This window comes from Melopsittacus undulatus, chromosome 4 (genome assembly GCF_012275295.1).
Source record: "Melopsittacus undulatus isolate bMelUnd1 chromosome 4, bMelUnd1.mat.Z, whole genome shotgun sequence".
NCBI lineage: Eukaryota > Metazoa > Chordata > Aves > Psittaciformes > Psittaculidae > Melopsittacus > Melopsittacus undulatus.
The window spans coordinates 35,217,307-35,237,889 of NC_047530.1; the positions used below are offsets into that span (position 1 = coordinate 35,217,307).

The 20,583-nt window shown below is 47.0% G+C and overlaps 2 protein-coding genes across 2 annotated transcripts; one reads left to right on the forward strand and one right to left on the reverse strand.

The window, feature by feature from the left end:
* Positions 1-223: 223 nt before the first annotated feature.
* On the reverse strand, positions 224-6,477 carry AHSA1 (activator of HSP90 ATPase activity 1). Its single transcript, XM_005148876.2, has 9 exons — positions 6,137-6,477; positions 5,643-5,833; positions 5,389-5,471; positions 4,879-4,996; positions 3,033-3,121; positions 2,524-2,658; positions 1,648-1,749; positions 1,062-1,113; positions 224-632 (listed from the first exon to the last, which is right to left on the reverse strand). Exons 1-9 carry the CDS (start codon positions 6,214-6,216, stop codon positions 460-462), a joined length of 1,023 nt encoding a protein of 340 aa, XP_005148933.2. The 5' UTR covers positions 6,217-6,477; the 3' UTR covers positions 224-459.
* Positions 6,454-20,171, forward strand: VIPAS39 (VPS33B interacting protein, apical-basolateral polarity regulator, spe-39 homolog). Its single transcript, XM_005148878.3, has 19 exons — positions 6,454-6,849; positions 7,325-7,424; positions 8,733-8,876; positions 9,864-9,902; positions 10,239-10,303; positions 12,710-12,766; positions 13,668-13,760; positions 14,412-14,445; positions 14,856-14,958; positions 15,047-15,074; positions 15,260-15,333; positions 15,865-15,940; positions 16,206-16,340; positions 16,872-16,913; positions 17,307-17,396; positions 17,785-17,871; positions 18,353-18,442; positions 18,886-18,990; positions 19,258-20,171. The coding sequence occupies exons 1-19, from the start codon at positions 6,757-6,759 to the stop codon at positions 19,276-19,278; spliced, it is 1,476 nt and encodes a 491-aa protein (XP_005148935.1). The 5' UTR covers positions 6,454-6,756; the 3' UTR covers positions 19,279-20,171.
* Positions 20,172-20,583: the final 412 nt, after the last annotated feature.

The window sequence follows — 20,583 nt, forward strand, 5'->3', positions numbered from 1 at the left end:
AGCTGCAGATCAAAAGCAGAGAGAAAACGTGCAGCTGCTCAAACTAAAAACTGCATCAAGCTCCTGCTCTCTGCACCCCAGAAGTGAGGAGTAAATCTCACTGGGATCAGCACTCCCCATTGACCCATGTTTTTCCACACAGATCCCTCCCTCCCTCTATCCCTCCTCCTATTGACCAACTCTTTGAACTCAAGCTGATCTGAGGACACAAGTTCCACAGCAGGTTTTTTTAAGTTAGGTTTATTTAGCAATAGAAGTATGTACATGTAAGAGAATCCCCTGCAGCACGAGACATGCACAAAGCAGTGAGGGACTGAAAGTGGTGCTGCTCAATGGCCTTCTGCATCACCTGTCATCCCACTTTACTCGGCCACAGGGCCAAGATTAGAAAGGGACAGGTGAGAAATTGATCAGTCCATGTGGCAGAGTCTTCCAGCAAAGCCTTCCCAGCAACCAGTATTAAAACAAGCGGGCACCATAGCCAAATGTCTGTTTAATACCCTCGAAGTAGTAGCGCTGCCAGCCTTGCTTTGTTCTTTCCTCCTCACTGGCAGGAATGCCCTTGCCCTCCAAGCACACCTCCGTCTCACCACCTTTGTCAGTGAAGTTCAAGGTAATTGTTGCAAAGTGCCCTAGAGGAACCAAAGCAAACCTGTCAGCAGTGTGCAGTACACAGTATATGCTGCCACAAGGAGCTGCTCTGCTCCTCCTCTCACACACCACTGCCTAAAAGACTATTCGGGATCCTTCCCCAGAGGATCTATTTATGACAGCTGTAGGCCCTTCTCACAAACAGGGAGGAGAGAGCTCCCTCTTCATGGGGTTTAAAGCAGTTGCAGCCATAGCTGAGCAAGCTGCTACTGTGTCATTCCTGCTCTAAGCAGTGGCTGATGATTTCAACCTAATCATATGTGATATGAAGCTTGGGTAAGGTCACTCCAGCTCCCAGAACACCGTGCACTCCCCAATCATGAGCCAGAATGCAGTGTGGCACATGGGGCTGGAGTTCTTAAAATACAGGCAATGGCTGTAAAACCACAGTTCATTTCTGGACTACTTACCAGCTGGCCAAGATTTAAATCTCCATTTCATAACAAGCTGCTTCTCAGGCACCTTGAAAAGTGAGAGAAAGATTGAGTAGTCGGGTTTGTTTTTTTTTCAAATCCTGCAATCTAATAGAAAGCAACTAGAACTGTGTTATCTGGTCTTAGAGACCCCTTGAGAAACACACACAGAGGGAAAGAGATTTAAGTGTCCTTTTCTTTCCACTCCTTCTAGGATGGCAGGCCATAGTACAGCCCTAAACACCAAGACAGTGTCCCTGCCCAGAAGGTTTTAGCGGCAGGAAGGGCAAAGAGGAAAAGGGTCAACTACCATCTTTAACATCCCTCAAATCCCTAATACATAAGTAAAACAAAAGAGAGCACACGCATGACTAGAAGACAGATTTTCTCACCAGACTGAAGTCCCATACACTAATTCATACTCTAATCCATACTGTTAGAAATGCTTCAATAGCCCCAGTGAATATAGGTAACTACTGGGCACCAGGCAGAACTTCACAGTCAGCTAACTGAAGCACTGATTCAGAACTGGCACCTCCATGCTGCCCATGAGCAAGATACAACTGAAGTGGTTAGTACTTACTAGGTCAACAAACTCTCCTGTGACACTGCCATCCAGGAGTTGAAACTTGCCTCCTTTATCAGCCTCCAAGGTGGCTTGTGCATGAGTGAAAGCTTGGACCATCTGAAAAGAATTCAGGAGGAAACCTGTATTACTTAACATTATCTGCTTGCAAACTTATTGCCTAATGCCTTCCACCCAGCTACAAAAGCTCTTGAAGACGAGGTAAGTCAATAGCGTAAGGTCTTCATCAAGAAAACACAAAAGCCCTGCCCTGGCCAAAAAAGCAAGGTTAGAGCTACTACAACAGCATTCTGCCTATCAAGGGAAAAGAATCCCTAACTTCCATATTCTGTGCAGCGTACTGCAAGCCACACTTTTGATTTACTCTGTTGATTCCTTAATGAAACCTTGTTCTCAGAAAAAGGCATATTTTTTGCTCTTACTAGAGAAACAAAGGAAGAACAAAAGACTAAGACTATGTTTAAATAATAGTCAGAAATGCTGCTTTCTTTTTACACTATATAATAGTCTGCAAGAGAGGAGCTATTCACAAAATGCACTTTGATACCACCGAACCTGAAGAGGAAAAAGCGAAACAAAACACAAAAGGACACAGCTGCAAATACCAAGAGATCTGACCACACACAATAACAGATACACCCACAGACAGGTGCTGACAGCAGGCCAGAACTGGCTTCTGGCTGGCATTAATTCTCTCTTACCAACTGTGTGATGTGAAAAGATGCACATGTGAACTTTAAGCAAGCATTCTGCAGACCAACTTTCTTATTCCACTCTCATGGATTGTGAGTGTCCTACAGAATGCCTTAAAAAGCTTCTTAGGAAGAGATGCCTGTGTGTAAAGAATAATTCCGAGAAGAAGCCTGACATTACCTCCTGAGTAACGAATACCCGGTAGAGCTCCTCAGGAGATGTTAAGAAGGTGTCTTTCAAGCTGATCTTACATGTAGGGATCTTGACTCCTATGGATTTGGACTGCGATGTGGCAGTACTGCTGCTAGCAGCCGTCTAACAAAACAACAAGAAAAACAAATACATACGTTCCTTTTTTCACTCCAGAAAAGGAATGAAATTAACAAGTGGTTCACATATCCAAAAGAAAAAGAAACAAAGGCCTTTAGTAAAGATGTCATTAGGTACAACCATATTTGAGCATAAAAAGCAGATTTATCACTCTGCTTGAATTAAGAAATATCATGTATTGTAAATGCAAAGTCAGGCCTACCCCACACACTGCCAATTCCTGAAAATATGTATATATATATATATATATATATATATGTATCCTATAAACAGCACAGGCTGCTCCTGTAAGCACTGGAATGTAATACGCTGTACCTTTTCTCACAAATCCAAAAGCACATTTGCATAGTTTCATTTACCTTGCGGTCTTCTGCTTTAGGAGCCACCTGAGGGGTTGTTTCCATATGTTCACCATTCACTGTGGGCAAAATCATGCCCTGGGTGAATTCTGGAAAGACAGGAATGCGCTCATGAAACTAATAAAAGATCAAACCTTTCAACTGTTCTTTGAAATACAGAATCAAAAAGGGCTTCCTGGATTTTCTTCTGCTCTTGACAGCACCCACAGCTTGAAACAGTTTGCTTTAAAAAAGTAAACAGACCTCTTTTTACAAGCAATTAATTCTTCTTGCCCTCACTACTCTATTGAAGGCCATACGTGAACCTGCCTACACTAACAATTAGGAATTTACCTCCTATTCCCAGCCTAGACATACCAATCACTCTCTTCCACATGTTGCTATCACATTAACGCTAGCCTTACACTTACATGGCTTTTCTTCTCTTTCACTATCAAATATAAATAGCAAACACATCTCAGATACTTTTACCTTGCTGGTCTAGACAAACCAAACCACGCTTTTCCATTTCTTTTCCAACTGGCTATCCATTTCTCCTTTCATTGTAGTAAAGTTACTTCTAACTCCATCTATTTTTTGACAACAGATGCTAGGATTACATACACAAAACCCAAGGGAGGCCTCACCAGTGGCCTGTCCAGCAGCATTAGCACTTGCCTAACTCCACCAGAAGCTTCAGCCTCTTTCAGTGTGTTTGCTTTCTCTTAGGTTCTGTCACTTCTGCCTTTACTAATTATAAAACAGTTTGCTCTTTCTCATTCCTCTTCATCTGTTCAAACTGGCAACTTTCCATTATATATAGCAGAATTATATAATTAATCATATAGCAGAATTCTATTACATGCATATATTCTTGTATCTTGCAATACTTGGTTCCCACCTGTTCTTCTTTATTCCCACAAGATCATACAGTTCTTCCCAAATAATATTCTCATCTTCCACTGGGTGCCTGCATCTCCCACCCTGAACATAAAAGTGCCTGAAAAACTCCAAGGATACAGAAATTTGATCCTGGAAAAAATGCAACCAGTGGTGGCTAGTCCTCACCAAAATGAGTATTCTCCTTCCTAACTCTCTGGGTGTTGGGGGAGCAAAGGAGGGAGTGAGTGAAGGAGCTGTGTGTGGACTTGATTTAAACCACAACACGTGTGTAGCATAATACAGGTAAATGGATATAAAAGCTGTTGCAGCAATCCCAGCCTGCACTAGAGGGCAAACCCAAACTCCATCAAAGCACAATAATTGAAGTCCAACTGCTGGAATCAGATTTATCTTCTAAAAAGATAATTTTGATCCAGATGATGAAACAGCTCATTCAATGGCACCAATAAAACCTGCAGAGCAATCTCCAGTTGTCAGTTACTCTCAAATCCAAGTACGAATAAATGCCTTTACTAAGGTGGCAAAAGAGCAAAAACAACAAACTTGAGAGACGATATCACCTTCCAAGGGACTACGCAAACTAAAAGCTAGCTTGTGCCACATGCAGTGACTGATGCTCTGTGTCACTGAAGCAGCAAACACATGTCAGTAGATTTATTTTCTCTGTATGTGAGCTCCAGCAAGTGAAGGACATTCTGTTTTAAAACATTAGTCCAAAAATGGTGCTTATTTTTGGATTATTAATAAATCTCTCTGGGCTGTGCTACAGTGTCTAGAAACAGAAGTGCTTCTTGCCAAATGCTCACCATTTTCGCAAGAGACAGAACAGTTACTGTTGTTGCTCTGACACCATTCTGTTGAGATGGGGTGAGGAACTAATATTCACTCTTCTCTTTACCCCCATCCCTTCTTTAGCATTAGCCCATACAGGTTCCCGTAACACTTCTCCCTCTCAGTTACATACCTGTTTTGAGAGTACTGATGTAAGTTTTCATTGCATCTCTAATTTTTTTTGTACCCTCTTGCTTCATCAGGGTCTTTAAGGTAGTGTCAGGCTCATCTTTAGCAAGGCTGACAAGGATCTAAACAAGAAGAACAAGTGCTGGTTTACAAAGCCATATTCTTGTGGCCTTTTCATTACTCAATTCAGTATCAGCTAGACTTTGGCTATACTTTCAAAAGCAGCAGTGAACTTTTATTAATCTTTTACTTAATTTCTGCCTAGAGTAATGTACACAAATACCAAAATACCTTCATGTGCTGTACAGCCCTTATATGTTACAGGGGGGATGGAGCAAGATGACCTTTAAGGTCCCTTCCAATCCAAACCATTCTATGATTCTGTTAATTTAAGCAGCCTCTAATACTAAATAAGTTCTACACAAACGGTCCAGAAAAGGCAACACAAAAGAAAATACTAATGCTGTGAGGCTTCCTGTTGGAACAGCCATACAACCAGCATGGCTGTACTTACCTCAACTTCATCGATGTCATTTTCATCTGAGAGATTAGGGATCTCCACATAACCTTTGTATTTCACCCCGGTCTTTGAGGTGCCTGCAATTACAATTATGTTGTACAGATCAACATTTCTTATTTTGGTTGTTCTAAAAGCAAATTTGCATCACAATACAGTACTTCCCTTCATTATTATTTCCCAAATGAGGTAAGTATCCTTATCTTATGCTTGAATCTAGCCTTGAAACGGTGGGGGAGCACATCACTCACCAGTCCACGCGAGCTTGATAGCCCACTCATAGAAGAAGATCAGCTTCCCTTTACGGTTATTAATGGAGGCCTCTCCATCCAGTTTGCTCACTTCTGTCACCTCACAAGCCCCTTCCTCACTCTCCACCCTGACAGGAAGGAGCAGAGTTTTCAGCCGCTCTGTGGACCAGTTGGAGGCATCCCGCTCCGTCCTGCAGGAAAACCGGACTCTGTGAGAACCTGGGACGCGCCACACCGCCAACACAAGCTGCGGCTACCTAACCTTCCCCCAGGCCGTCCTTCCTCCCTGCCCCGCTCCAACACACACATGCTGATGGGCACCCCACACACACGGAAACGGCGGCTTTCAAGGGACATCGGCCCGGACAGCCGCACCTTAGCACCAACGACAAGGAGGGGAGGGAGAAAGGGGAGGGAGAGCCGCTCCCCGGGCAACGGCCTCCTCCGCACGGGAGCACAGGGTCCTGCCGGGCGGGTCTCGCCGCCGCGCTCACCAGTGCCAGTTGTTGACGTTGGTGGCGTCCGCCCGCTGCTCGACGATCCATCGCGGGTCCCCCTCGCCCCACTTGGCCATCGAGACCGCAGCCTCCTCCGCACCGACCGCCCGTGGAAACTGCTAGAACCGCCGCGCCACCTCCCGGCTTCCGCCACCGGCACGGTCCCTTCCGGCGCCCTTCCCCCGGCCGCGCGCGCCGCCCGGCTACTTGGTTCCGCCGCCCCACTTCCGGCTGGCTACTGGCCTGTCCGCGCTCCCACCGGTCGGTACCCCCGGAGCCGGACACACCGAGCCAAGCAGCTGGCCCGCTCCCGGCTGCCGGCAGTCCAGCCAGCCGCAGCCCGCCCAGCACCGCCGGTGGGGCTGGTAGTGCGGCGGCGCGGGGCACGCCGGTACTGGTAGTGCGCGCGCGGGTACTCATCGCACCGTGCGGCGGCGGAGGAACTACTCGTCCCGGCGTGCCTTGCGCGGCAGCCGCACCTTCCTCCCCTGCTGTGCTGTGCTGAGCCGGTGCCTGGCGCGGGGAGGTGAGCGGTGCCGGGAGTGGGGTGGGCCGGGTCGTGACAACCGGGTCGTGACCGTGACTTGCCCTGAGGCGGCCGCGCGGTGCCGGTGCAGATGAGCAGGGTTCGAGCGGACGAGGAGGAGTACTGGCACAGCTCCAAGTTCCGGGCCTTCACCTTCGATGACGAGGATGATGAGCTCTCACAGGTACGGTACGAGCCCGCTTCTGCCGCGGCTCGGCGTGAGATCCCCTTCCTCGGGTGAGCCCTGCTGTGGGCTCGGCTCTGCTCTCCGCTGAGGGTCTGTGCTTTGGGGTAGGGGGGAATGGAATGTTGCCTCTTTCCCTGTGTGGAGGTCACCACGCCTTCCTGGCTCGCCCCCCATGGTGGCTAGTCCGAAATCCCATTAGGACAGTGGCTCCTCACCTGTGCACCAAACGGAACCTTCTGCTGGTTGACCTGTCAGTGTCTGTGTGTCAGTGGCCTATAGGCTCCTGGTGGTGAGGAAGGGCTGTTGTGTCTGTTGAGCACCTACAGGCACAAAATGCCTCTTCTGGTAAAAGGTGGTGGAAGCTGAAGAAGTTGTGTTTAAAGCTCTGAAGGATGTTTTTTGAAGGAAATAGGGAACAAAGCACACCTGCAACACTGGTGATGTTTATACAGGTCCTTTCCTTTGTCCCTAGCTAAAGGAATCCAAACAGGCAGTGAATAGCCTTCGGGATATCGTGGATGATGATGATGACGACCTTGAGAGGGTCAGCTGGAGCGGAGAACCTGTGGGAAGTAAGTACAAGAAGTGCTGCAAATTATCTCGAAACAGAGGGAGTTTAAAATTAACACTTAAGCCACATAATTTAGTTGAGCTCAGGAATACTACTAACCCTGCACATCAAATCTAATTCTAGTCTCTTCAGGTCACATTGTGAGCCATTTGATTTACCTGTGTGGATTCACTGGAGGCTGAGCAGAAGCCCAAATTACATCAAGGAATGCAGACAAATGGAAGGAACTCGCTGTGCTTTTCCTAACATGTAGCCCAGCTTAGGGCAGATATTTGGAGGTTATGGCATGGTATTTATCATCCTCTGCTGGCCTGCAGGATTCTAGGTGATTTCCTTTACACTGCTGCCTGAAATGGCACCATTTAAAGTTCTCTGTGCTTTGTCCCCACAGCACTTTCAGGAGACACTCCAAGGTTTACTGTGTTTGTAGACTGACTGCTTGAAGTTTGAAAGGGAATTGTAAGCGTTAAGCAGATCTGTTTCTGGTGGTGGTGGGAGCAAGCTCACAACACCCAGACTATATGTTCTCCTGTGCTTTGGAGTTCCTGACCCACAGAGTATGTGGTACTTGCTAGCCAAGTAAATTTTCAGACAGTGGAAATTTACATTTGGATCACCCAGTGGACCTTCAAAGAGTCTGTTCTTGTCCTGTGCTGTAGCTCCTTCCTCTGGTTCAGGCCATTTCATTTCCTACCTGAGGCCTATACCTATATCAGCTTTTTTGCTCTATCATCACACTGTCCTAAGATGTGTGTGTTGTGCAGCTGCATGAAAAATAGGGAAACTATGTCTCAAACCAGCTGGAGGGAGACGTGCATTGTTGCTGGCAGCATATGCATATTCACATTGATAGCTGTTTTATCTCTGTGAGGAGGAAAACTGTCTTAGTTTTCCAGTGTTCAGGAAGGTATGCTCTTATGCCTATGTAATTTGAGGTAAGTCTGGAATTCTCTGTCTTGCTCTGTACCTTTAGAACAAGGATTATCCCTTTGTTGCATATGCTTTATATGCAACAACATAAAAATGCTGTGTGGTCTATGCATTTTTTTTATATAAGCCATAACTACCTGTAGAACACTGCTGAAATCAACCATTTCTGAAGGAGAATGCACAATGTTTAACAAGCACTATTACATGAGATTAGGATTCTGTGCACTGCATCTGCTTGGTGCTGAGAGTCACAGGTATCGGTATGTGCTAGTGCAGAGCTAACTGAGCAGGACACGCTTAATAACATTCCTGCTGTGTCATAAGATTATGTTTTACAGACTGGTTTTCTCTGTTACAAATTACCTCTGTCTGCACATAGGTATCTCCTGGTCAATCAAAGAGACAGCCTCCAGCAGCACCAGCTCACTGGAGGGCCGAGACTCCAGCCTGCAGAAAGGCTCATCCTCCTATGCTGCTTTTCCCAAACAAGTTTCCTCCTACTCTCTAAGCAGTTTATTCAAAGGTGAGATTGCTCATATACAATGTGGACAAATGGGTTTTCCCTCAGGAGTGTTAAGGGGCTATTGTGTTATCTAGTGTTAATTGTTTTCTCTCAAGTGTATTGCAAAACAGATAAGCTCTGATCTCTCCTCAGTGTGAGAGTGTATATCCTACTGGTCAGAAATTGGAGATTGCCTTGTGCAGAAGATCATACGCTCTCATGGTATGGGATGGTGTTTTAGAGATAATGGCTCCTTAAAAGCCAGGTTGCCACAGAACAGCAAGGTAGAATACAGCACTATACAGCAATCCGTTTGCATGGAAAAGTGCAGGCTAAAAAGGGAGTAGCTTAGCCCATGTGAGCCTTATTTGATCTTCAGTACTGTAGAGAAGACAGGGTGATTATCCTTTATTTGACTTTCAGTAGGTTGTTGCTGATGTTACAGTTTCGCCAGCAAAGTATAACATCAGTGGTAGGAGCAGTGGTAGCATAGCTGCTTATGGGGGAAGCTGTGCAGCAGGCTGTGAGGAGACTTACACAGCTTGCAAGAGTTCAGCTTTGTTGTCTCACAGCCGGGCAACAAAACATCTTTTACTTTGTCTCTCTGGGTGCTTTTTTACTCTTAACTTTGATAATATAGTGATAATGGAAGGCATCCAGATCACAGCCCTCGTGAATAAAGCTGGCTCTGTTGCCATGGTCTAAGCAGTGCTGTGTGTTTGAGCCTCTGCTCTGCAGGTAGATGATTGAATTCAGGCTCTCCCTCTCCTGGCCTTAGTAATAAGAGGGCAGATAGGGCTGGGCTGTGACATGGTTTGTTATGCCACAATTTGAAAGCCTTGGGCTACAAGCAGGTGAGCCCCAGATATGCAGGTGTAGTGTGGATCGCTATAGAGAGTGGCTTGTTCTACAGTGGCACAGCTGTAGCACGCTGGCTTGCAGTGTAGGCTTGTGTTTCCTCTGCAAGAGATGTTGCTGGTCTCTCATAAGTGTTTGTTTTGATTTCAGGACGAAACAAACTTCCAAGTTTCCAGTCCCTTTCAGATGGTAAGTTTTGAATGCCTGTCTCATTTTGGGAGAGGTGCAGTTTTACATAAACCAAAGCATTTCCATAAAAGGGAAGTGTATTCTTCCTTATGTTGCAGAAAGGGAACTGAATCATGGGTTGCCCGAAAGCCATTCAATAAAGAAGTGAAAGAGTCGGCGTGATGGTTTTGGGTAATCTGCATATGCACAACTGGTGTGTTCAGAGCAAGTTCGAATTGCCAGTTGGTGCTTGAGTTTGGGTCTTCTACCACAAAAAAAAAAAAGGGGAATGTGTTTTTGGAGGTGTGTCTGTATCAGGATTTTGATGCGTTACTCAGTTTTGCCTTTCCCTTTCAGCCCTCTCTGACACGGGAGTTAAAAACTATGCCCCAGAGCTGCGCAGACCAAAAGCTGAGTACAAGGTGAGCAGCCTCTGTTTGTAATGTTCTGAGTTCAGAGTACCGCCAGGGGAACTTCATCCTCTATTGGCTTCATGGGAAGTGAATGATTGCTATTTGAGACAGCGGAGGACTGTGCAGGATGTAGGACAGGAGCTGAAAAATGTATTCTCACAGTAATTCAGGTTTTCTCTGCTTTTGCTCAATAGGGAGCTTTGCTCAGGGTCTTCATTACTCCTTCTAATGAATGGCCCAGCAGTCTTTGTGAAAAGTATTTCTAAATAGTGCTTTGCCTGTAAGCTGCTTTCATGCTGGATCAGGTGAACTGGCATCATGTGTGCTTTTTTATTTTTTTATATCTGAAGGCTTACATGTCTTCTAACATAGTTACATGTCCCCAGGTCCAGCCAGTGACAGGACTGAGCACATATTCCGTACAGATATAGACATTAACAATACAGTCATAGCTGCCCACATCGATCAGCAGAGACAGAAAACAATGCCTTTACCAGCAGACACATAAACACAAAACACTCTAGCTCGATCCTGAGCCTCCTTTCTGTCTGACCAGGATTGAATTCCACTAGTAGAGCACACTGTCTCTCCAGTAGCTGGTCTTAGACACCCAGTTGTTTTGTAGCTGAATCTCAGGCCCCAGTATCCTCCAGTTGCTGGCACCTAGACCCTTGAGCCCCTAGGATTCATGGTCCCATTCCAGTTCCTGGTGCTCAAGACGGCTTATTCTCCTCACTGGCTGGTTGAGCTTGAAGTTCATTAGTATTCATATGAATACACTTGGAATAGAAAGCCCACCCACACAGGAGGTGGTTAAGTATAGAATTTAATGAGAATATAAGACAGGCTGCAGTGATCCATTGCAGGGCTCAGTGAGACAGGCACACTTGCTACCCACATGTTTAACTTAGCTGGCACCCTGTAGCACCTTTTCCCTCTAGTTTCTCATGCTTGTTCTTGTGTTATTCATTATGATCCCTCCCTTTCCCTGTTTTTTGTCTTTCCCGTAAACTTTTGTAACAAGCCTCACACATTTCCACAACCCTCTTAAAACATCCCAGGATTCTCTTTCCCTTGTGTGTCATACTACATCTTGTACCTTCAAAGTTGCATGGTGTTGGAGGAGAATTTCTTTGGTTTACTCATCTTGAAGGGTTTCATGCAATGGGGAAATGTCTCATTTGATGGTGGCAAGGAGTGGCCAAGTTGGCGTGCTCAGACTGCAGCTATTGGGTTCTTGGGCATTCTCCACCTGTCCTTGGCCATCTGATCCTTGCTGTGCTTATGTTGATTAGCTGTTAAACACCTAATCTAACAGGCAGCACTTCCTGAAAGCTAATCAGAAGAAATATGTGTGCCCTCTTGTGTTCTGTTCCGTCCATGCAGAGGCAGGGATGCAGGAAGGAAAAGGGTTGTACAGCCCCTTAAAGCAGGCAGGAGTATTGTAAGTGAGGTGAATAAAGGCTGAAGAGCCTCAGTGACAGGCTGAGGAGCTGCCACTGGGCACAGGTGCTGGAGGGAACCTTGACGCTTAGGACAGGTGACAGCTGCACATTGGCTTGAGAGACTCATGTCCCCTAACAGGGCTGGATGAATCAATTTTTTTTCTTTCAATAAATCTTCAATGAATTTAAAATACTGTGTCTTCAGAGATGGTTCTGGTTGTTGCCTTTCTCTGTCTCTTATGAGGTGGAAGGCTGAATTACAACCACTGTCTTGAGAGCCTCAACTTAGGTGCATTCTTGGAGTCTCAGTTCAGGAATGGCTCAGGCCACTGCCTCTTTATGTAGTGCTTCCAGATTGTAGTGTCTGCAAGCTGCAGGCAGAGAACTTTGTTCATTGCAGCAGTGACAGCATATTACCTTAAGATAGTTTTGCTACAGGCTTCAGTGCTTTTGTCATGTTATACTAGTCCTGTGCAACTCTCCAGGTTTTTTTCCGAGACTGTTATCCCTGCATTCTTCACACTGCTGTGGAATGCTCACCATCAGAATTCTGTCTGAATTGTAACAAGAAACTCATCCCCTTCAGTTTTGGTTTTGTCAGTTTTGCACATGCTTTGCTTGTCTTTCTGAAAGCAACATTGGAGCTTCGATTTGCAAGGAAGACAACCTGTTGAAATGCACTTGTTATAAAGGATATGATGACAGACCTTACTGAAGTAATAGAAAAACTCTGTTAGCATCTGAGTGTCTAGCTTCCCTCCCCACCAGCATGCAGGGTCTGAGAGCCCAGCATCTGCACCTGAACACTGCAGAGACACATCCTACTATGAACCCCCCTGGAGCAGATGAATGTCTCAGAAGCTACACATGGGCAATCATTCTGATGCAGCACTGGCAGAAAGTAGCTTGGGGACTGCTTACATGATCTGGCCTCTCAAATCTCAAGAGTTCTTTATTTTTCTTGTGACAGGATTACAGCAATGATTGGAGCCCCAAAGATACAGTCCGGCGAATGCAGAGGGGCAAGGTAAGGACTTTCCACTCCCACCTATTTGCAAGAAACAGAGCATTGGTGGTCCTATACTGACTTATATTTTCCGATGTTCCTGGCTGTTCCAGGACCAGGGAGGAGACCCATGTTACTTGCAGCATCTAGCAGGGTAGTCTGGCTTCTTGCTGCTTTGCCAGGTGGCAGTGCGGGGATCACACTAGCTCAGGAGCAGCAAGGCTTTGTTGCATTATTTACCTGAGTCATCCCCTCAACTAGGTCCTGACAGGAGGCATCTGTGCTGCTGTGTCCTTCTCTACCCTTTCTGCTCCTTGGGGCTGCGTTTATGGAAAAAAGTCCCAGGGTGTGGAGCTTCTTAGTTGGTGGCAAATGGAGGGAGGAAGACTGATGCAATCTTGATTACACTGGAATGGGAATCAGGCTCAGCTGTCTCAGTTTGCAGTGAGCACTCAGGCAGCTTATGGCTTTACCCTGCACTTGTCTCCTCAATGCTTCAGGTGAACTAAACACTGACAGGCCTTTACGGGGTAAGAAGGGAGGAAGTCTTAACAACTCTGCTTTTCTTGTCTCCCCTGTGGAAAGGGCCCTGGAGAGTTCCCTCCTCCTGTCAGGGCTGGTGGTTTGTACTGTGCAGGGAAGTTTAGCCTTGCTACAAGAGTGTTTGTGCTGAACACACAATGTCTGCCTCCTAGCCTGGGCGATAATGAGAGCTAATTCTGCAGCCTTTGTGAACAGATTCCCAGGGATCATGGAGCATGTGGTTTCAGCTAAATGAAAAGGTCTCTGCTGGTTAAGAGGGCAGTTATTTATGTTGCTGAAAGGTTTATGGGAGCAAAATAAGTAGTACCTTGGGAGTTGGTTCAGCCTGGAGCTTGTCTGGTATTCCATATAAGCCTGCTAATACCTTTTCTGTCTCCAGGTCTGCTCTCTTGAAAGGTTTCGTTCGCTGCAGGACAAGCTGGTGCTCTTGGATGAAGCTGTGGCAGGGCATGATGGAAACGTCATTACAGCTGTGAGTCCTGCTGGGGCCATATAAGGCTGGGACTTCCTGGGTGACCCCACAGAGGGTGCTTTTGTGCGTGCAGTCAGTTGGCCACGTAATCTCGCAAGATGGGGTGTTGTTCTTCACTTCAAATTAAAAAATTACTGAAAAGTGTAAAAGCTTAAGACTGAGGATTCCATATTCCCTCCGGCTTTCCTGCCACTCTGCAGAATTCATGCCAGGTTAATAACAATGAGCCTGATCCTTCAGCCTTGCAGATCTTTGTAGCAATTTCTTGAATGCCAAGGTTTAATTTGCTTATTGCAGCATGGAGGATTTGAGGGGTTCCTCCAGTTTATCGGGCTTCCAAAGCATCAGACAACAAATGGGACTGTGTCGGATCTTCCCTCATTCAGGACTTTTAGGCCCTTGAATCTCCCATGGAAAGATTTTTCTTTGTAAATCCTAGTCTCATCACTTAGGAGATTAGCCATGCAGCTGTGGACCTGGCTCACTGCCTCTTCTATGTCTGGTGGATAGTAGAGTTCAGGCTGTAAGAGTTGTGTCTTCAGAGGCCCTTTGCAAAAGCTTCCCAAGGCCTTGACTAGTTTGCTGTCTGTCTGTTTTAATTCTGGTGAAGATTGATCTGGTCAGCTGAGAGCTGCCTCTCTGTGTTCACAGGTCCTGATATTCCTGAAACGAACACTGAGGAGGGGTAAGTGTGACTGGAGCCAGGGTTTTTGTTGTGTGTTTCAGTTAAGGGCAAAGGGGCTAGTTCTTTTACTGAACCAAAGTCACAAAGAGAGCATCTGAGATATTGCTGCTTTGCTGAGCATGAAATATTTTTGCAGTGAGTGTAACATGGGAGGGGGGACAGTGAATGCCCATAAAGGCCCCAGAGAGGAGTTTTGAGCAGCAGTAAGTAGTAGCAGTGATGGAGTGAATTCAGCTGGCAGACCAGTGAATGGGCTCTTCTCCTATGCTGTAGCCTCCAAGATTGTGTTTTGAGATAGGATAAGGTTGTTGGATCCTGCCAGTGGCTTGCAGCTCTGTGCACCATGTTTGGCCCCCTCTGGCTTGACAGTGCTAACTCACTTTACCCATGTGTACATTTCTCTCCTGCAGAGATCTTGTTTCGGGAGCTGGAGGTGCGGCAGGTGGCCTTGTGCCATCTGATCCATTTCCTCAAAGAGACGGGTGAGCAGAAGTTGCTTCTGGATCTGCTCAGGTGAGGCTCTTGCCCAGCCTCATGGCATGGCTGAGCACGCTGCCAGGATCATGCCTTCAAGTTAATGCTTGCTCATTCCGTTCTGCAGGTTCCTAGACAGGACTGAGGAAGTTGCTGTAAGTATTCCCAGGAGCAGAAGCTCCCTTTCTTCAGGAAAAGAGGGAGTGTAGTGGGCAGGGGGAGGCCAGCTGCAAGGTGTCTGGTAGTCAACAAGAGCTTTGCATTCCTGTTTTGCCCTCTGGAGTCCTGTATTTCTCAAATCCATGAGAACAGACTGTGCTGCTTTTCCCTCTCCCTCCAGCTGTCCCAGTACCGGGAACATTTGAACATACAGGATGTAGAAAAAAGGAAGGAGTTTCTGAAAGGCTGCGTTGGGTAAGAAAAAATGCAGGAGAATGGGAGGGATGTCAGTGCTTCACAGAAGGCGGTGGTAAAGAAAATTAGACCTCTGTCACAGTGCAATGGCTTACATAGTTTGAGAGCTGATGTTGGCTTTGCTTCAGTGGGAGTGGGGTGTTTTGGACACATTGTAGACCAGAGAGGAAGAATTTGTGATCACTAATCCAGCAGGATTTTCTGCTAACTTGGAGGCAAAGATGCTTTGGGGACCTTCTGAACATTAACCCTTCAGGTTGTGAAGGATGAAAGCTTGGGGCCTGAGCACAGTAGCATCAGCTACTGTGTCATTTACTGGTGTCATTTAATTTTGCCTTCTCTGGAGCCTTCCTAGTAGCCATTTGGAGAGTGCAGCAGGGCAGAAGCTTGACTACTAGCCAGAGTGGGTAGAAGGGGAGGTGTTCACCACATCTCAGTCTGTGGGGAAGATGTTTGGTAGAGAGGGGCATCCTTCTAAGTATACTGTGTTAAGAGTTGCTGACAGCATCTTCTCCCTCCATGTCTGACCAGGCTGCCGTTTTCAGCTGAGGATACCTCTCATATCCAAGACCATTATACCCTTTTGGAGCGACAGATCATCATTGAGGTATGAAATCTTCCCTGTTGGCGATGACTGCCACTAGCTGCAAGATCTCTATTCCTGACGTATACCACTTTGAATCAATCCAGCCTGCCCTGGCTAGTGTAGTTTAGCTGCTGTCTAAGCTGCTGTGCCAGGTACGTGTGTGAGATACCAGATATGAGTATGGCACATTGAGGCATTGCTATCACAACACTAACCCCAGGTCTCTCCCTGCAGCTAGGTCGGGCAGTTGCCCTGGCTCATTTTCAGTCTCTTCCTGATTCCACAGACCAATGACCGCCACTTGGAGAAATCTGGGCAGTCAGAGATATTTAGGAAATATCCTCGCAAGGCTTCAATTCTCAACATGCCATTAGTGACCACCCTCTTCTATTCCTGTTTCTACCACTACACAGAGGCTGAGGTGAGAGTGATGTGGGATAAGGGTTATGTCTCATCTCTGTATCCCTCAGTATGTGGAGTGGTTAAAGCTGGAGCATATTAAGGAAAGAAGGGGAGAGAGGTCATGTTTTATTCCTCAGAGAAACCTGGAGAAACTCAACGCTCTTTGTCCATCTGGGACCAGTTTGGAGTTTTCTTTTGTGCTCCAAGATGGAACCTGGGACAGCATGTCAGGGAGTTGCATCCTGGAAATCACTGTCTTATTTCTTTAAGAAGTCAGAATTGGCCCTTAATCCCGTGAATCCAAGATAGTGATGTACTGATTTTGGAAGTGCTGGGTGTGCACCAGTTGAGAATGTAGGGGAAACCAAACCAGAGTGTTGATGGGGTGGGATAGTTGCTGTCTTCTGCCAGCGGTTCTTCCTGTGGCACTGACATGAGCAAAAAGCAGTAAAAACTTGGGGAGATTCACGCTGTGTGAGGCAAACACAAGAGGTAGCCTTTCCCCTCGCCTGCCCTGCTGAGTTTGCACTGACTTGTCTGCTCTCTCTAGGGAACATTCAGCAGCCCCACCAACCTAAAGAAAACATTTAAGGTGAGTCTCCTGCTGTCCTGGCAACGCTAGCTTTAAAATGTGGGCAACCAAATTGTATTTAGCAAAGGGGCTGGGTAGAAAGAGTTTGAGCAGCTCAGTGCTGAGGTAGGGAGGGTGGCACGGCATCTTTCTTGAGCAGAGCCATTCTGGAGGCTCAGAAAGGAAAGTGGGAGCCATGTGGAAGCTTTCACTGAGTGTACCCTGGCTGTAGCAGCACTTGAAAGTTCCCACCTCCTGCTCTCTGCAGTGCTGGCACTGGCCTCAGGCAATACCTCTCCTTGTCTGGCTGTTGGTGAGGGTCCTGAGAGGGCTGGGGTAGATGCCATTCCTACCCAACCCACACAGGCCTTCTGAGCTGTGGTGGTGCTCTGACTGCAGCTTTCTGCCTTGCAGATTCCTGATAAGCAGTATGTGCTGACTGCCCTGGCTGCCCGTGCCAAGCTGAGAGCCTGGGATGATGTGGATGCCCTCTTCACTACCAAGGTGAGCTGCAGAAAGCCTTGCTGAGGACTCTGTTCCAGGTACTGATATCTACTACTGATAGCTGGCTTGTTCTGGAGTGACTGGACAGACTGGTTTTAATTCAGCAGGGCCCAGCACCTCTGCTGCAGTACATTCCTTCTCTCCCTGCTTGAGACCTCTGCTGGGCCTGGTTTGGGTGCAGCAACAAAGCCAGAGAAGGGGGCTTTCTGATCTCCTGCTCTGTTATCAAAGGGTTTGCAGCCAAGCTGCTCCCAGCCACTGGATGAAGGGCTCTCCCTGTGGTGCATATGATGGCTGGTGTCATACATTGTGACACTGGGGAAAAGCATTTTCTGGTGGCTGGGGGGTTGCCCTTTAGGATTAACATGGGGTTTGGCTCTAATTTCAGAACTGGCTGGGCTACACCAAGAAGAAGGCACCAATTGGCTTCCACCGGGTGGTGGAGATCTTGCAGAGGAACAATGCTCCTGTGCAGGTGAGCAAGGAACTGCTGCTTATGTCCTCCTGCTCTTTGTTGGGATTTGGTGTGTGAGTGATTTCCCAAGTGAGCTTCCTAGTTTGGAGGGGAGCAGCTTGCCAAGCTATGGGATGGTAGTGAGGGCTGAGTCCTAGGTCTGACTGGAAGACGGACAGTGGGCCTACACTTGTCTGGCATCTTTCTCCCCATGGTACATTGCCACCTTTGTTTGCTGCATTAATTTTTGTTGTGCTTAATCCGTGTGGCAATGGTTAACCTGATCCATAGGAACGAAGTAGCATGGGACCCTGAGCTTTGTGAGCAAAGCTTTACTGCCTCTGGGGCCCTGAATGGTCTTGTCCTGGTAGCTTGTTGCCTTAGGAAAGAAGGGATCATGTCTGTGTGACCAGTGACCTTGAAATGTTTTGTGACTGGGGTGAGAGAAGGAGGCAGTAGGTACCTGCAGAAGGGAGCTGAGAGACTCTTCCTTCCCTCACAGGTGCTACAGGAGTATGTGCGCCTGGTGGAGGATGTGGAGACACGGCTGAGCCTGGCCACCAAGTACAAGTGCCATGATGTTGTCATTGAGGTAGATCCTTGCTCTGAGTGTGAAGAAATGGGACAAGAGTCTTTTTCTCCCTAGCTTTCCTGTGCTCTGGCATGTGCTATTGCTGTTATGTGCCTGGTGGGGTTTATTTTATCTCTGTTCTTTGGGAGCAGTGATAAGGTTCCTGGTGGAAAGGAAGTGAGCCAGGAGAATAGCTCCTAGTGGCTCACTTGCTATGGTGCTGTGGTGGGAACCTGAGGAGGCGATGAAGAGTTGTGGTGGGAACTTGAGGAGGGGATGAAGAGTTGTGGTGGGAACTTGAGGAGGGGATGAAGAGTTGTGGTGGGAACTTGAGGAGGGGATGAAGAGCTGTGGTGGGAACTTGAGGAGGGGACGAAGAGTTGCCCTGCTCATCTCCAGGGCACCATCTAAATGTGTAAATGTCCTCTTCACTCAGCTGGGTGCTGGTTTTGCTGTTTATCTAGACATATAAGGATCTAAAGGATCGCATCCAGCTGACAGCATATAAATGCAAGGTGGAGCGAGGCTCTGCAGAAGAAGAGAAGATAAACAGCATTCTCAACAACATGGTAAGAAACATCTACTTTTTCTGCCAGAGACTCTAATCAGAAATGGCTGTAGATTAGGTGTAAGGGCGTGGCTGTCCTACATACTTTTTATCCCTGCTGGGAAGCTAATCTTACCTCTGGGGTTGCATTCAGTATGGGAATGAAGGGTGAAACTGATAGAAATAGCACCCTCCGGCCATAGTTCTTGTCAGGGACTGGGACTCACTAACTTGTTCCTGAGGCATCTGTGTTCAACACTGATATTAGTCATGTCTCATTCTCTTTTAGCAAATCCGATGGAAGAACTGAGCACCTGTGAAGCAGCCTGCTTGGCTGCTGCCTTGCCAGTGAAAGAGGAAATTGCAAAACTCAGCCCAGTGCCAACAGAGCAACTCTGTTACTAATCATTGCATGATCAACGTTCCTGGGTTACAGTGGCTTGTGGAACAGTGGCATTCAGGCTGGTTGAAGGCAGCTGCTCCAATGTAGCCATGGTACTAATCCACCAGGGTTGATTCTTTTTGGAATCTGACTCTCTTTGACTTGGCTATATAAGCCAGGCAGTGTTTTCGTTTACAGAGGAGGTGGCTGGAGGTTATGTTTGGTCTGAGTGGTGCCTGAGCTCATTTTCTCTCACAGGAGGAACAGGTCAGTCACACTCATGGGTCTCTCCACCAGATGATTCTGATCACTCCCTGTATCACTCAAGCTGGCTTGAGTGTCCTCAGTCATGGCTGTAGCTGGGGTGAAGCCTACTGGGCTGTGTTCTCCCTGCATCAGAGTGCATTGGGGGAAAGGACCAGCTGTACCTTAAAGGTTGTTTTTTTGGTTTTGTTTTTTTTTGTGGTTTGTTCTGGCTCACCCTAGGAAAAGAGGTGTTATATGAACTCCTGCAGAGAGCCAGGACAGCAGTCACTCCCAGTATCCTTGTGCTGGCACTCTGCAGCTATTGGAAGATCCTTCCTCTTTGGAAGAACAGGCCCCTAGTGTGGAGCTGGTCAAAGCCCTATTGGGTTGGAAGGAAAGCAAGCAGGGACCCTCTCAGTTGGCACAAACCTGCTGGTCGCAGCAGCTCTTTTCTCAGTGTTACGCCAGGAAGGATTGAATTGCACTTTCACAGAAACACAACTCCTCAGGCAACTGCTGGCTTCATCCTTCCAGACCTCACTTCAGTTCCTTAAATAAAGCTGTCTCTTTCTCCTTGGGCTGTATATTTTCTTCCTATACTGAACAATTTTATCACTCTGTGTGCTAATCCTGAGCAATTTATCACACCTCCCACTAAGTGAGTGTGCGGGGTATTTTCTCATGTCCTGAAAAGCACAGTGCGTGTCACCATGGAGCAGCTTTGCTTGCAGCAATGTCTTACTTCACTCCTTCAATGCTGTCAGTACAGATGAATTAATTTTAATGTAGGAGACTTTGCTGCCACAGAGGTGAAGGTTATGTGTAGCGGTGTACCAGGTGTACCAGGGCAGGTTTGGGTTCCAGCCTCCCTTTTTTTTTCTTTTGGTATTTGTTTTGTTTTCTTTTTCCTCATTGACTTATTGAAGTTGGAAGGAACCTAATTATCTAGGCCTGCTCAAACAGGGTTGCCTGGAACAGGCACACCAG